The sequence below is a fragment of the Schistocerca serialis genome, chromosome 8, assembly GCF_023864345.2.
Source record: "Schistocerca serialis cubense isolate TAMUIC-IGC-003099 chromosome 8, iqSchSeri2.2, whole genome shotgun sequence".
NCBI classification, from domain to species: Eukaryota; Metazoa; Arthropoda; class Insecta; order Orthoptera; family Acrididae; genus Schistocerca; species Schistocerca serialis.
This window is the reverse complement of record NC_064645.1, coordinates 331,958,671-331,973,654: the sequence shown is the minus strand read 5'-3', so window position 1 is coordinate 331,973,654 and position 14,984 is coordinate 331,958,671. Positions and strand designations below refer to the sequence as shown.

The window sequence follows — 14,984 nt, the reverse complement described above, 5'->3', positions numbered from 1 at the left end:
CAACGAAATGATCAATTGTAACAATACGTAGCTAATTTAAATACTAGCCAAATATATCTATGAATAATAACTTTATGGACAATGAATCTCACATAATTTCCAACTTTTTAAGATGCGGTTGTGTTTGTTCTTATGTGACGATTATGGGCAGCTACCCTCGTAAACATGGCCACAACTGTTACCTATACCACGCTTGTATAAAATTCAGATCTTTGTTATTGTATTGTCGCATAAGTTCTTAGTGAGCGTGATTCTCTTACCACATATACAACAAACAACAACCAGTTGACAATGAAATCACACTTCGTTCACTAATTTCTACTCCGCTGTTTACTCAGTACGAGTACTCACTCTTTTTGCTAGAATCTTTGACACGACCGCGAGAGGCGCAAAGAGTCAATCACCTCAGAAATAAAATATGAAAAACAAATAAATTTGTAGGGATCCAGACAAACGAACACTTTTCAGAGATAAACGGTGCAAGTATGAGCTAATTATTCAATTCATATAATTACTTACAGTCACGAACATGTCACAGACACTAGAAGAAAATCTTTGACGTGACCGTGACGGAAAGAGCCGAGTGGAGCAGAAATTCCGAGGGGAGCCGAAAGGCAGTCTGTATTCTCCTCCATGAATGCGGTTGACAGTAGTCAGTTGAGTGTCACAATACGTAATTGTCGTAATAATTTGGAAATACTGACGAAAAGCGTGTGTAAATAATGTGAGAGAATGACATCTTAGCAGTGGATTTTAGTTTAAGTATTAGATTCCATCTGTAAGTATTAATTAGAGCTCATGAAGTTGCTTTAATGGCGGCCATGTCATGAAGATATCCAGCCAGTGCGGTGGATCTACAATGGAAGATAGTTCTCCGTCACAAAACCACAATGGACAGTTGGGACCTTCTGGTGGTGCAGTCAACGTAGGAAACAAACAAAATGAAGAAGGGAGTCAAATAACGCAATATTCTATACCAGGAATACTGCATTTCATTCAACATGAGTGGGCAAGGTTCGAAATGGAGAGATCGCAGTGGGAAGTGGATAGAGCCGAATTGCAGGTAAATGTCTACTTAATAGATGGTTTAGAACATGAAGCTTCAGTTTTTAATCTGCGTACAGCACTGCCATCTCCAGGACATAATATCTTAGTGTCTAGTGTTTTATTCATGACACGTTTGGTTTGGCCTACTATTAGGCAAAACAACTTAGTTGATTCCCAAGTGTCAAGTTTACAATGTACTACTAAAATGACGCACTTGTTTGGTGACTGACTGTATCACTGTTTACACAGGCCAGGATAGCGTTTCTTCAGGGCGAAAGGAAAGGTCAAGAAAATTTGAAAAATGATTTGGTCCGAAGAATAAAAATGTTGGAATATGCTCTCAAACAAGAAAGGTACATTCGTAATTTGTTAGTTGTGTACTTTCGCTCTTATCTTCGTGTAGGATAAATGCTTGAGGTTTTGGTACTAATAGTAAGTCTCTTGTTGCAGGGCAAAGTATCATAAATTAAAATATGGTACAGAATTACAGCAAGGTGATGTTAAACCTCCAATTTTTGATGAACCAGGTGGGCCTGAAGCACCGGTTGATGGAGAGGCCCCTTTCACTACAGTAAGCAATGTTAGTTGGAGGCAAGGCAGGCAGCTTCTAAGACAGTGAGTAGCAGTATCTGTTGCGTTTGTCTTAACACTTGAGCAGTGAAGTAGGACTGTAGGTTTAAAAAGTTCTATCCATAAATTGAAAAAAATAGGAATATTAGATCTCTCTTCATCTATACATTAAGTAAATATTATCATTTGGCATTACAAATGAATGTGTGTCAGAAATGAGAATTTGGGATTGTTGTTGTCAAAAAAATTATCTCCATAGATACCAGTTGAAACAATAAAGGGTGCTTCCAATTTAAAAGCACACCATTTTTAACAGCACAAGCTGTTTACATAAAAATTTTATTTAAGTTGTCACGTCCAGGTACTATTGCTGATAAATGAAATAAATTTGTTAGCTTTTTTAAAGCAAGATAGCTTCTGCGCTCCCTGTCCAAACAATGCTGTTACTTCCATGGTCTGTGTGTTATGTTTGTTTGCCCAATTTTAGCATACACAACAGGTTGTAACAAAAGTGTCATTAGAATTGTCAAAATAACATAATGTTTAGTATAAACCAAATCAGGAAAACAGGGAAACATCATTAAACTATCCTACATGTACATCTTTGTAGATACTCTGCAATCCACTGTGCATAGTTGTTTGAATCTACAGTAGACGAAAAATAGTTCTTGCGCATTTAGAAATTATTGTACAGAATTAAAGCTGGGAATGTGTTTAGTTTTCTCACAAGTACTGGTTCTGGAGCAATTTTTATTTCATCTAATGGTGTGTTATTGTATAATGTTACGCTGCAGTGGAGTGCAGTTTTCTGGTAGGATGATCAGGAAAAAGTTAATGGAGATTTGGTATCCTCTTGTTTACAAGATTTTCTTTTTTTTTATATAAATAAACACACAAATAATGATCAATGCTCGTCTTTTGCATTCTAAACAAGTTCATGATCCAAGTAGTGTAACGTCAGAAAATGATTCCATAGTGAATGGAATTGCGCTTAGAGTTGCTAGTGCCACTGTTTGTTTACATTTTGTATTTTAGTATCATCAGATCGTATCTTACTGGTGAGTTTTGTGTGACACATGACGTATATGTGTATCCCATTTAAAGTCATACTGAACCTGCAGAACGGACATTTTGTCATCACTGACTTTTTCTGTAATTTTCTCATTTAATCTTGCTTGGCTACTTTTGATTAGATTCAAGGCAAGTTTTATCAGTGTTTACAATCTGTGTTGAACAAATCCAAAAGCATTTACATATTTTTCTGCTGTTTATTGCACACCTTTTATGATAGATAGTAATATAGTAGTGTCATTAGGAAATGGATTTCACACGTTAGAGAGCAAACTTATAAAAGTCACATCATCTTTGTTTTTAGATATAAAACAATTTTGTTTCGTGTACATACAATAAATCTAACAATTACCCCTTGCTTGAACTATCATTTCATTCTCTATGAACTCTTCTCTTGAATAGTAGCATTTTTCCCACAGAATTTGCTGTAGCCTCATTTTTAAAATTTGTGGCTTCATATTAAATATGTTTTTGCTCATTAACTTGTTATACATTGTCATCCCCATATAATGCGGAGTCCGTGCACATAATTTCAACTGGTGTGTGGATAGCATAAAATTATTTTTATTTCTTGTGTTATATGTCTGGTTAAAATGATTCTCCTCAAACACTTTTTGTCTGCTGTGTAGGAAGATTATAATTTCATAAATTTATATGGAGGGAACAGTTAGGATTTGAAGTTTCTGAAATAATGGGTGATAAGGTTGTTTGCTGTGCAGTACATATGTATCAGACAATTTTCTTTTGCAGTTTCAGTATTTGCTATAGACGGCTTCGACTTCCCCAGAAAATGATCCCATATCTAATGACATTCACAATCAGTATGATAAGCAATTTTTCGTGTACTCAAGTTAGTGGAGTTTGCTAGAATTTGTATTGCAAATGCAAAAGTGCTTAGGTTATGTGATAGGAAGTGAATATGTGTATTCCAGCTTAAGTTCTTGGCCACATTTAGTCCCAGAATTTTAACCTAGTCAACTTCTTTCATAGGTTGATTGTTATGTTGTATTTTAAGTTCCACACATTTTGAATGTTTGGTTCTAAAATGTACCATATGGGTTTTAGCAATGTTCAGTTTCACCCCCCTTAACTTGAACCGGTTTTCTAAGGTATCCAGTTTGCTTACGATGGCGCTTGGAATTTTTTTCTTCTTAGTCATCTTCAATTAAAACAGAAGTGTCTTCTGCAAACAGAAATGATGCGGAATTTATATTTTTGGGTAAGTCATTTACATAGAATAGGAACAGGATTGGCCCCAAAATGAAGCCTTGAGGCACACCTTGCGATACTGTACTCCATTTAGACTAATAATTTACTGCATCTGAGATAGTAGTTACTCTTTCTTTGTTTTCTGTTATGTAAATATAATGTTAGCCAATTTAGAGCATTGTCCTTACTCCCATGTTTATCTAATTTGTATGTAAGCAAATCATGGTTCATGGAATCAAATGCTTTTGAGAGATCACAGAATATACCTGCAACTTTACTTCTCTGATTCAATGATTTGCCCGTCTTTTTCAGTAAAGTTATTAACTGCATGCAGAGTGTTTTTTCCTCGTTGAAATCCAAATCTGATTACTTATAGTATCCTTTTTTACGTTAATGTTTTTTGATCTTGTTTGCAGCTACTTTCTCTACACTCTTGATGGGACTGGAAGAGTAGAAATAGGCTGATAATTTCCCATGTCTTCCCTCGACCTTTTCTTGGACAGGGGTCTGACTTCAGCATACTTCAAAACATTGGGAAAGCATCCCTGTTCAAAACACTATTTGAATGTTTTAGTTAGTAGAGGTGCCATTAAGCCGCATCGTTTTTCACTTTAGTTGGTGTCACATCCCTCCCATCAGAGTTTTAATTTTTTAATGATAGTTACATTCTCCAAGTCCTTTATTGTGACTTTTTTAAAATCCATAAGATTGGATGCCAAAGAGATTTACTCTACTCTGATAAATCGACATCTGACTTTGCCATACTTATGAAGAATTTAAATGAATTCATTCTGATATTTGAGATGAGTTTACAATGAAGCTATCATCTATTTTATCCTAGACATTTCAGTACTACTAACTCAGACAGTCAACTCTGATTTGACAACAGACCACACTGATTTTGTCCTGCTTTCATGTTGTACAACGAACGTCTTGTTTGCCATTTGTTTGGCTGCCTCCACAACTTCTTTAAATGTAGCTTTTTAATGACAAACATACTCAGTAAAATTTCTGTTTTTTAAGTATATTTCTGTTCGTTGTGGAGTTTCCTATTTCTGGCACTAGAAATTTTTGTACACTGGGTTATCCATTTAAGTTTGTTATTAGTTTTGTTGCATGTGGTTCTAGGTGAAGAAGTTTCATTAAATATTTCAAGAAAGCTACTTTTAAATGGTTAAAGTTACTATTACTTGAAATAACTGTTGTAAGGCCATTCAACGCACTTATAAATGTAATTGAATTATTTTCATTGAAATTACTTTTCATTTGGCTTTTGTTTTATGTGGAATTTCATTCTTAATTTTTGGTTGTTAAATGAATAATACAGAATGGTCAGATTCCTAAATCTATGCAGAATATGAACACCTTCAAACACATAATTTGTTAGAATATTATCAATATAGGTAGCAGACTGTGCATTTACCCTAGTGAGTTGCATGGTATTCATTTTGAAGCAAGTGTTTTTTTTATTAATAAGTCTGTGAATTTGGACACATTGTTGCTTTCAACTGTGATATCAGTATTGAAGTTGGCAGCTATTATTTTCTTTTTTCTTTACTGAATTTTTCAAGCAGGCAATGAAATTTCACTAGAAAAGCTTCAATTTTAGCTTTCTCTGGTACTCTGTAAATAGAAACATCATCATTTAGGTCCCTTAAGTCTGTACAGCAGCTTTCATATGTACACTGTTCATTTAAATGATTAAAATCATTCCTTATTTAATATTTTATAGCAGAATGAGTAAGTATGCAAGAGCCTCAATGTGATTTCTCTAGTCTTCAAAAGCTGTTGGCTAATTCAAAATTTTCCATTTTATTAAGAACTTTAATATGGCCAGGTATAAGCCAATGTCCATTGAGGCAAATAACTTTGATATTCCTACGTTCAGATATAATAATTTGTAATTTGTCCGCTTCGTGAGTTTTGTTTGAAAAGTCATTATGTAGGGACATTCTTTTGTACTTATGGTCTAAAACATATGCTTTCTTGGGAACAAGTTTGTTTTGCTGTTTTCATTACCAAATACTGTTTCTCATACCCATTATTAAAGTGTCCGCTATTTTACAGAATTTTACATGTATCTGTAAACATTTTACTAAAAAATTTTGAATCCTAACCTATTTAAATGTAGACTGTCTTCACCCAAACTTTTATTGCTTTAGCATTTACTCAGATATATGAACACAGCTCCTAGATTATTACAATTTTTGTTTAAATCGTTGTTTATTCTCTCAGTATATCGATCACTGACAGATCTGCTGTAGATAATACCACTCACCATGATTCTAGACGTTTTGTAGAGGTTACTGGCAGATAGAATTAAATTTCGTGTTTCACTTACCATTTCATCTTCAGTGCTGCTTCTAATAGAATTTGTACCTACTTGGATGAAGACTCCTTTGTAATTCTTCGGAGGTGCCTCTGCTGAACCATCCTGCAAGCTATGTATGTTGCTAACGTGTTTCTTCAACTGGTGGGTCTCGATTCCTGGACGAACATTTATTGTGGAATTCGGTACCAGAAAATTTTTCAGCAGAGAATCATATATAACAAGGAATTCATTTTTTTCACTCTGTCGTTAACCGAGACATATTGAATTCTTTTAACTGTAAGTTATGCTTGTCTACTTCTATTTATTTTCAGTTCTTGAGACTTCTGCACGAATTTCTTCCTTAGGTCCAGCAGCCTTGTTGTTTGAGCCAGTAACTGTATCATTACACCTGTTGTTGAGGTTAATTCAGTCTTTTGACTACTGTTTTGCAAAAAAAAAAAAAAAAACGGGTTCCAGGTCAGTGCTCTTGCTTTTGTGATGATAATTCTGCTTTTAAAGTGTCAATGTTGCTGCGAAGCATGTTTTCAATTTTTTTCCTGTGAATTTGCTGTAGATTCTAGTTTTGTGTTTTCGTCCTGCAAACAGTCAAGGCACGACCAGTGAATATCGTTGTTAATAAGTTTTAGGTGCATTTTTGCGCACCTTTCATGCAGCCACATGTTGCATTTCACACATCGAATTCCTTTTATAACCTGTTTCTGACACTTTTTACATAATGCACTATTTAACTTTTGCCTACTTAAGAGCACTGTGTCACTGTACTTTTCAGTGGGTGCCATCTTCTAAAGATCATCTTTACGTAGGCAGATATAAATTCAGTGTATTGTCAACATTGTGACTAGTAACAGTAAATTTTGTTTCAACTGATATCAATATGTCATGGTGAAGCGACTAAAAATCTTTGCATTTAGAGGCATACACTTCCTGAATCCTGAAGCTATGCTGCTGGATGGTGGGAGGTGAAAGTTCGTTTCATGTTCTGTGTATCATTTGCACAGTACCTTGTAAGGATGCATAATGAGTGTTTTACACTCATATCACAGATAAATATGGCTACATACTGAGCATTTAAGTTTGTTTCCTTCTGAAAGATATACAGATGCGAGTTAGTAATTCCTATAGACTATCTTTTACCCTTTGCAATAACAGAAATTCTTCTATAGAATACAGGGAGTTCTCAAGAAGCAGCTTTCTCAGTTTGTTTTCAAATTTTACTTTGCTGTCTGTCAGACATTTTATATCACTGGTTAAGTGATCAAAATTTTTGGTTGCAACATTGTTCACTTCATTTTGTGCTAGACAGTCTTAATGTGGAGTAATGAATGCCATTTTTGTTCTGATATTGCAATTATGTAAATCGTATGCTGTGAAACAATAGTCAAAATGCCTAACTCTTTAAACAGATGGCTACAAAATGTTCGTGGGTGAGCACCATATATTATTCTTACAACACATTTTTGAGCAATGAAGCCCTTCTTTGTTGAAGATAAGCTACTGCAGATCATTATTTCATAGGACATTTTTGAATGAAAATATGCAGAATATGTCAACTTATTGATCTCTCTCTCTCTCTCTCTCTCTCTCTCTCTCTCTCTCTCTCTCTCTCTCTCTCTAGGATTTACTTTGATTCTAAGTGTAAATGTGGTTGAACTAAGTTGTTCTAAGAGTTCCAAACTGTGCGCTTTCCACTTTAGTCATCAATATAGTGCGTGTATTTGGTGAGATTTTTATATGATTATGACAGTATATTTTACGAAGAGGAGTGATTGAAGTGATTTAGTTCTGCATGGTGATGGCATCCAGTGGAGCATATCTCGTGGATTAATTGACAAAGAATGAAAGCGTATCAGATGAGGTGGAGAAACAGGGCGGAAAGAGTCAAAGGTTTCTTTGGATCGAATCTTCTTGAAGTGTAGCAAAAGCTGTCAATTTTCGAAGTTTTCTATGTAAAGGAATTCATGATATTTCTGGAAGCAGATTGAAAATTTTTACCATTCTACATTTACATATTTGTTGGTTTGAGTGTAAATCAAAATGTATGTGCTGAGAAGTTGACTCAACCAAGCTTATTGTCATCGATTGGAGACAGTTTTGTAGAGCATTTTATGTGAAAGTATGTGTGTAATGGAACAAGAAACTTCGTGGTGAAGGGCTAATTGTTGAGAGCGATGAATTTTAGAGTAGTAGTAGTTTAAGGGAGAGGCCAGAAACCAGGAAGATCGGTTTTTTGGGGGTGTCCAAAGAGGCACAATCAAATGTTTTTTAGCATTGTGACAAAGCATTTGAAAGCTCCTGAAAATTATTAGAGAGTATTTTGTCAGAGACAACATTCTTTCTGCTATAAATGTTCCAGAGATGAAGTATTCAAGCATATTGCTGTGATCCAATGAACAACAACGTGTTTTTCATAGGATAATTTAGTCTACATTACAGAGATTCTCAACAAGCTCCAGTGGCAGCCATTACAAGAGAGGATTTGTGCATCACGGAGAGGTTTAACATTGAAATTTTGAGACAATGCTTTCTGTGAAGATCCATACAACATATACTTTGTGAAATGGCCACAATGAAAAAATTCAAGAAATTACAGCTAATACAGAGGCTTACCAACAGTCATTCTTCTCACATGCCATTAACCGGGGAAGGGGATATCAGTTAGTGGTACCAAAAGTACCCTTCGCCACACAGAAGCCAGGTGGCTTGTGGAGTATTGATGTAGATGCAGACTTTCAAGGATGTGGCAACAGATACCCATACGGATAGTACAGAAGGCACGGTGGCTGCAATTGGATGGTCCCAGCATGGAACAAGATGGTGAAAGACATTTTTTGACAGGTGACGCTTTGAATATGTGTGGAGCAAACAAAATCGAAATGATACATTTTTATGGGCTGCTGGATTGGCATATAATGCAAGTGAATGAAATTTGTAAATTTAATTTTGCTTCCTCTTCATTGCTGTGAATATTTTTGGTTGCCACAAATATTTGACTATTTTTTCTGATTGCCACTTAGGTTGTTAAGTTTGGTGTGAACATTTACTTGAGTTAGTGAAGCCAACACATCTGATAGCTGAAAAACCTTCTTGTGGCGACACTGATCTGTAGCTTGCCCTGAGGTCTACATTATGTTGGACTGTGACACTACTTGCGAACGTGTAACATAAAAAAACCTAGCGACAGTGTGACCTGCAGCTTATCCTGAGGTCTACGCAAGGGATGTGACAGTTTGATTCACAGAAACTTAATATTTCTCTTCAAAACTATTTCAGTTGTTTTTTTTTTCCCCACTGAACACGTGACAGACTATGACAGTCTGCTGAGTTTGGGAGCTAGTAATGCAGCTTGCATAGCTTATTGCTAATATACAAGGAGAATTACATTAATGTTCATTATCACAATTTTTATTTTATTTTATTTTAACCATGTTAGGTAGTAGCAAGTTCTACTTAGGTAGGGAGCTAGTAGCACATCTTAATTTGCTGCTAAAGAAACATCAAGCAGTTTCATTAATTACCTTTCTTGTGATGAATAATTTTTTCCAAACATGTCACAAATTATGAAGTTGTGGATAGGTTGCATTATGAAACAAGCAGGAGTTATTTTAATAATATTCATTGTCACAGGTATTTCATTGGGTTTTTTTTCTGAGTATGTTACAAATTATGAAATTGATTAATTTTGGGGCTGAAAGCACAGTTTAAATGGCTGCCAGCTAGATGAGCAATTAAATTTATGGTCTTGATCATCAAAAAATTTTCACTTCCCCCTCTCTGAGTGTATCGTGGATTACTAGTGTGTCTTTTGGTTACCAGCAGCTAGCACAGTTTAAGTAGCAGTGAATCAGAGAGGGAATAATTAAATTTATAACCCTTATTAACTGCAGTGTTTCACTTTTTCTTTCGGAAAGTATTATTACCTCTGACGTTGTGGTACATTAATGTGAGTATGTGATATTTATTTGCATCTTTCTTCGAAATATGTTTACCTGCTGTTCTCTCATTAGTTGCATAGAACAAACAGCTGATACATACTGTGTAATTCCCATCATGTCTCATGGCAGGCACTGACAATATTCCTGCGTGAAACATGTAAGTATGCCACTGGCCCAACTCGAGACTTGCACCCTAACTGAATGTGTTTTTGACCTGATTGAGAATGTTCACAGAAAACAAGACAATTACACATCGTTTACTATTTCTTCTTTTGCTGTGTGTACGTATGAATTAATTGGAACATTGTCATACACGGCGAGTACTAATTCTGCTTGTTGGGTATTCAATGGATGGTCATGTACATTTGGGAGACAGTAGTGCACCCATGATTGAGCCTTAGAGAACTACATAGGTAACGTTCCCCACCCCATGCTACTCTATCCTGTGCAAGCCTCTTCATCGTTGAATAACTGCTGCAACCTACATCCTTATGAATCTGCTTACTGTACTCATGTCGTGGTTTCCCTTCAAATTTTTTACTCGCCCACTTCCCTCCAATACTAAATTGGTGATCCCTTGATATCTGAGTGTGCCTTATCAAGCGATCCTTTTTTGGTCAAGTTGTGCCACAGACTTCTTGTTTTCTCAGTTCTGTTCAGTACCTTCTCATTATTTAAGTGAGCTACCCATCTAATCTTCAGCATACTTCTGTTGTACCACATTTTGAAAGCTCCTATTCTGTTTTTGTCTAAACTTCGTATCGTCCTTGTTTCACTCCCATACGTGGCTACACTTGAGACAAATACCTTAAGAAAGGACTTTCTAACACAAATCTATATTCTATGTTTACAAATTTCTCTTCTTCAGAAACGCTTTTCTTGCATTGTCAGTCTACATTTCATATGCTCTTTACTTTGGCCATCAACAGATATTTTGCTCTCCAAATAGCAAAATCATTTACTACTTTTAGTGTCTCATTTTGTAATCTAATTCCATCAGTATCACTTGATTTAATTTACTAGATTCTGTTATCCTTGTTTTGCATTTGTCGTGCATCTTAAATCATCCTTTCAAGGTGCTGTCCATTCCATTCAACTGCTCTTCCGAGTCTTTTACTGTCTCTGAATCAAAACTTTTCTCTGGTTTCCTTTACTGCTTGCTCAATGTACAGATAGAATAACATTGTGGATAAGTTACAACTCTCTTATTCCCTTCACAGCCAAGACTTCCCTTTCATGCCCTTCCACCTTCACAAGAGTCGGGAAGCTGTGCTGAAAGCTCCCACTCCAGCACTGCCCACACTTTCTAGTCCAGTAGCCCAACTACTAAGTTTTTTCAGTTTTCCCTCTTCTCTGTCTCTTCTCTTCCTTTCCCCTCTCCCTCAGGACATCTTCCATAGCAGCACTGCTACCCTTCTCCCCCCCCCCCCCCCCCCCCCAACCATTCACCATCATACGTCAGACACAAGTGCAGCCTGCAGGCAGGCAATAATCTTTTCGTTGTGTGTGTTTGCAGATCAATGCTTCTTTAGCATGGTGCAGCAGTCCATCATTCTCATTTTGTTATCCATTCTAGACTTTCCACTGTTCAATTAATTTTTTTAAATTATTTTTTCCTGGTCTCATACTATTAGACAACTGTGATTGTAAGGGTCAAGTTTAGATCAAATTTGAAATGTATGAGGGTTGGAACTTAAATAGTGGCAACTATTTATTCACAACTGATACAAAAGAGTTGCATGTTTGCACCTGTTACTTTCCTTCAAAGTAGTCGCCATCGTTGTTGTGTAGAACCCATTGCCATCTATTTGGAAGGCGTAGTATACCGTTAGCAGAGCCTGTTCTGCTGATGGTGCGATTGGAGTTGTCTACTGCCTGTCAAATCTCTGGAACAGTTCTGAAGTGAATTCTACAAAGTGGTTCCTTTATCTTCGGAATCAGATCAGTCACAAGCGTTTAAGTCCCATCGACCGAATAGAGAAGCCACAGCTTGCGCTGTATGTGCCCATGCATTGTTGTGCAAAATGATGGGTGGGATGGGCAGAAAGTGTCGCCACTTCGTTTGCAAAGCTGGTCGCAGGTGATGCTCAAAAAATGAACAGTAATACTGTGCATTGACGGTCTGCTGTGGAGGAACGTAATGCATGAGGCTAATGCCATCACAGTTGTACATGAGAATCACTATAACTTTAGACAGGATCACCATAACTTTAGACCGCTCCATTTGCACCATCAACAGAACAGGCTCTGCTAGCAGTATACTACACCTTCCACATTGTTGGCAATGTGTTCTACAGAACGCTGGTGACTACTTTCGGAGTACAGTAACAGGTGCAAATCTGTAACTCTTTTGTATCAGTTGTGAAGAAATAGTTACCACTATTTAAGTTCCAACCCTTGTAATTTGTTTTTCCATAATGTGTTCAAAAGTCTTTTTTTCTTTGATTATTACAGGATGTGTTAACTTAATGATATTAATGAAAGCTGTTGTCCTAAGACAGTGAGAAGGTAACTCAGCACATCACATGGTGTACATGTGCTGTAGCTTATGTTGATATTATAGGCTGATTTCAGGGTGTTTCCTGGCCTGATAACCTACAAGGATCTTACATAAAATAGTACATCACCCCCCCCCCCCCCCTCCTCCTCCCGTGTCACAATAACACATTGTAAGCCGGCCGCAGTGGCCGAACAGTTCTAGGCGCTTCAGTCCGGAACCGCACGACTGCTACGGTCGCAGGTTCGAATCCTGCCTCGGGCATGGATGTGTGTGATGTCCTTTGGTTAGTTAGGTTTAAGTAGTTCTAAGTTCTAGGGGACTGATGACCACAGTAGTTAAGTCCCATAGTGCTCAGAGCCATTTGAACCAACACATTGGAAACAGTTACTATTTACACCTTGTCATGTTGGATTAATGATTCGTGGGCAGAGGACCATAACAATTTCTGAACCTTTGTGAGACTGCACAATAGAAACAATCACACATTCAGGAAATGCAACTCTTTGTAGAGAATCTGTTGTTTTCACTCTGTTACGGGTTTAGAAAGCAGGTGTTAAGGAGACCACACTGTGGTTCAGGTCGAAAAAAATTGATTTTCAGTTTTCATATTTCGATAGATTAAGGTTTTATTTAAGTACTCTGAAAAGGATTTGCAGAAATTTTATTTTTTTTAAATTTTTTTTTTAGCTTTTAAAGAGCATTTTCCTACCGCGTGTGTTTAGGTGCCATGCCCACTTTCGTCGCCCACTTTTCTGCATGTATTTTAGATCTTTATATCCCCTACATTGCACGTTAGGGATTTTTTTTTTTTTTCTCCCGAGTGTGTTGACTATCCTTGGAATGCAACGGTCGGTATTCTTTTGTTTCTGCAGTTTGTAAACAACACGCTTTCAAACACACGGTTAGTTTTGTTCAAGTGTGATTGCTGATTGCGAGCAGTTGTTACACTAAAGTTTGCAGTGCTTGTTTACGTGTGTTTTGTTGTGTTTATTGAAAATGACGAAATGTAAAGGCATTTTCAAGAAATGCCAATTTAGAGGAAATAAGTTTAGAAAGCTTTCTGTACAAGAGGTTATGTCGCCTGGCAATGATGTTTCTAATTGTAATTCTTCAACACGTGCATCATCAAAGAAGCTCTCACCATTTCAAGAGAGTTACATCGAATTTACTGTAAGTGATGAGGGGTGCAGTAACATTATTGTAAATTTGAGAATATTGTCAGATGTAATTTCTAAATTTGTACAATGTAGACAGTGTGGTGAGTCACAGAGTGTGAAAATTTGTGAGAGTGCCAGTGGGAGAAAAGGCCTAGCAATTTCTTTGGATTTAATTTGCACCAAATGCTCAGCTGTGATTTCATTAATGAGTTCTACAAAACCAGATGCAAGTGGCCCATATGAAATCAATACTAGATTAGTTTATGCCTTATGATCCATTGGCAAGGGCATGGCTGCAAGTAGAACATTTTGTTCAGTGATGAACTTACATCAACCACCAAATAAATTTGAAAAACTGACTGCAAAATTAGAGAAAGCTATATATGAGGTCAGTGAGGAAAGCATGAAACTGGCTGCTAGGGAAGCAGTGGAAGAAAATGATGGATGTTCGGATATTGCAGTTGCACTTGATGGAAGTTTGCAGAAAAGAGGACGTACTTCTCTGAATGGAATAGTGACTGCCATGATGAGTGTAGACACAAGTAAAGTTTTAGCTGTGGAGATAATGTCTAAATATTGCAAATGTTGTAAAGTCAATGAACATAAAGAACACAACTGTGGGGCTAATTTTAGAGGAACAAGTGGTGGTATGGAAGTTCATGGAGTACAACAAATATTTCATCGCTCCATAGAAACAAGAGGCGTACGGTACACCAAATATTTGGGCGGTGGTCACAGTAAGGCATACAACAATGTGGTGAACTCTAAGCCATATGGAGATGCCATTATTAGCAAAATAGAATGTGTAGGCCATGTTCAAAAATGTTTGGAAACGAGGCTGAGAAAACTAACTGTTGATATGAGAGGAAAAAAATTAGATGATGGAAAATTGTTGACTGGACAGGATCGGTTAACTAAAACTGAAATAGAAAACTTGCAGGTATTCTATGGGCAGGCAATTAGGAGAAATAAAGAAAATCTGTAGGCAGTGAAGAGAGATGTTTGGGCCATGTTCTTCCATAAGTCCTCTACTGATTATAAGCCATGTCATGGATTGTGTCCATCAGGAGAAAATTCATAGTGCAAATACAATAGGGCTTAGGCAACTGGAGAATCTTATTCTCACCAGCATTCTCTTCCTGCTGCTGTTATTACAGCAATTAAAC

At 36.7% G+C, this 14,984-nt stretch overlaps 1 protein-coding gene across 3 annotated transcripts in view; it reads left to right on the top strand.

Annotated features, from left to right (window-relative positions):
- The first annotated feature begins 585 nt into the window (after positions 1-585).
- LOC126416199 (striatin-3) overlaps positions 586-14,984 on the top strand; it is an 86,920-nt gene continuing 72,521 nt past the window's right edge. Inside the window, exons 1-3 of one of the 3 annotated variants that reach the window (XM_050083791.1) lie at positions 586-1,063; positions 1,297-1,400; positions 1,498-1,662. In XM_050083791.1, coding sequence (XP_049939748.1) covers positions 827-1,063; positions 1,297-1,400; positions 1,498-1,662 — 506 coding nt within the window. In that variant the 5' untranslated portion in view covers positions 586-826. The remainder of the gene's footprint in view (positions 1,064-1,296; positions 1,401-1,497; positions 1,663-14,984) is intronic. The other 2 variants (XM_050083790.1, XM_050083792.1) reach the window with 2 other exon arrangements.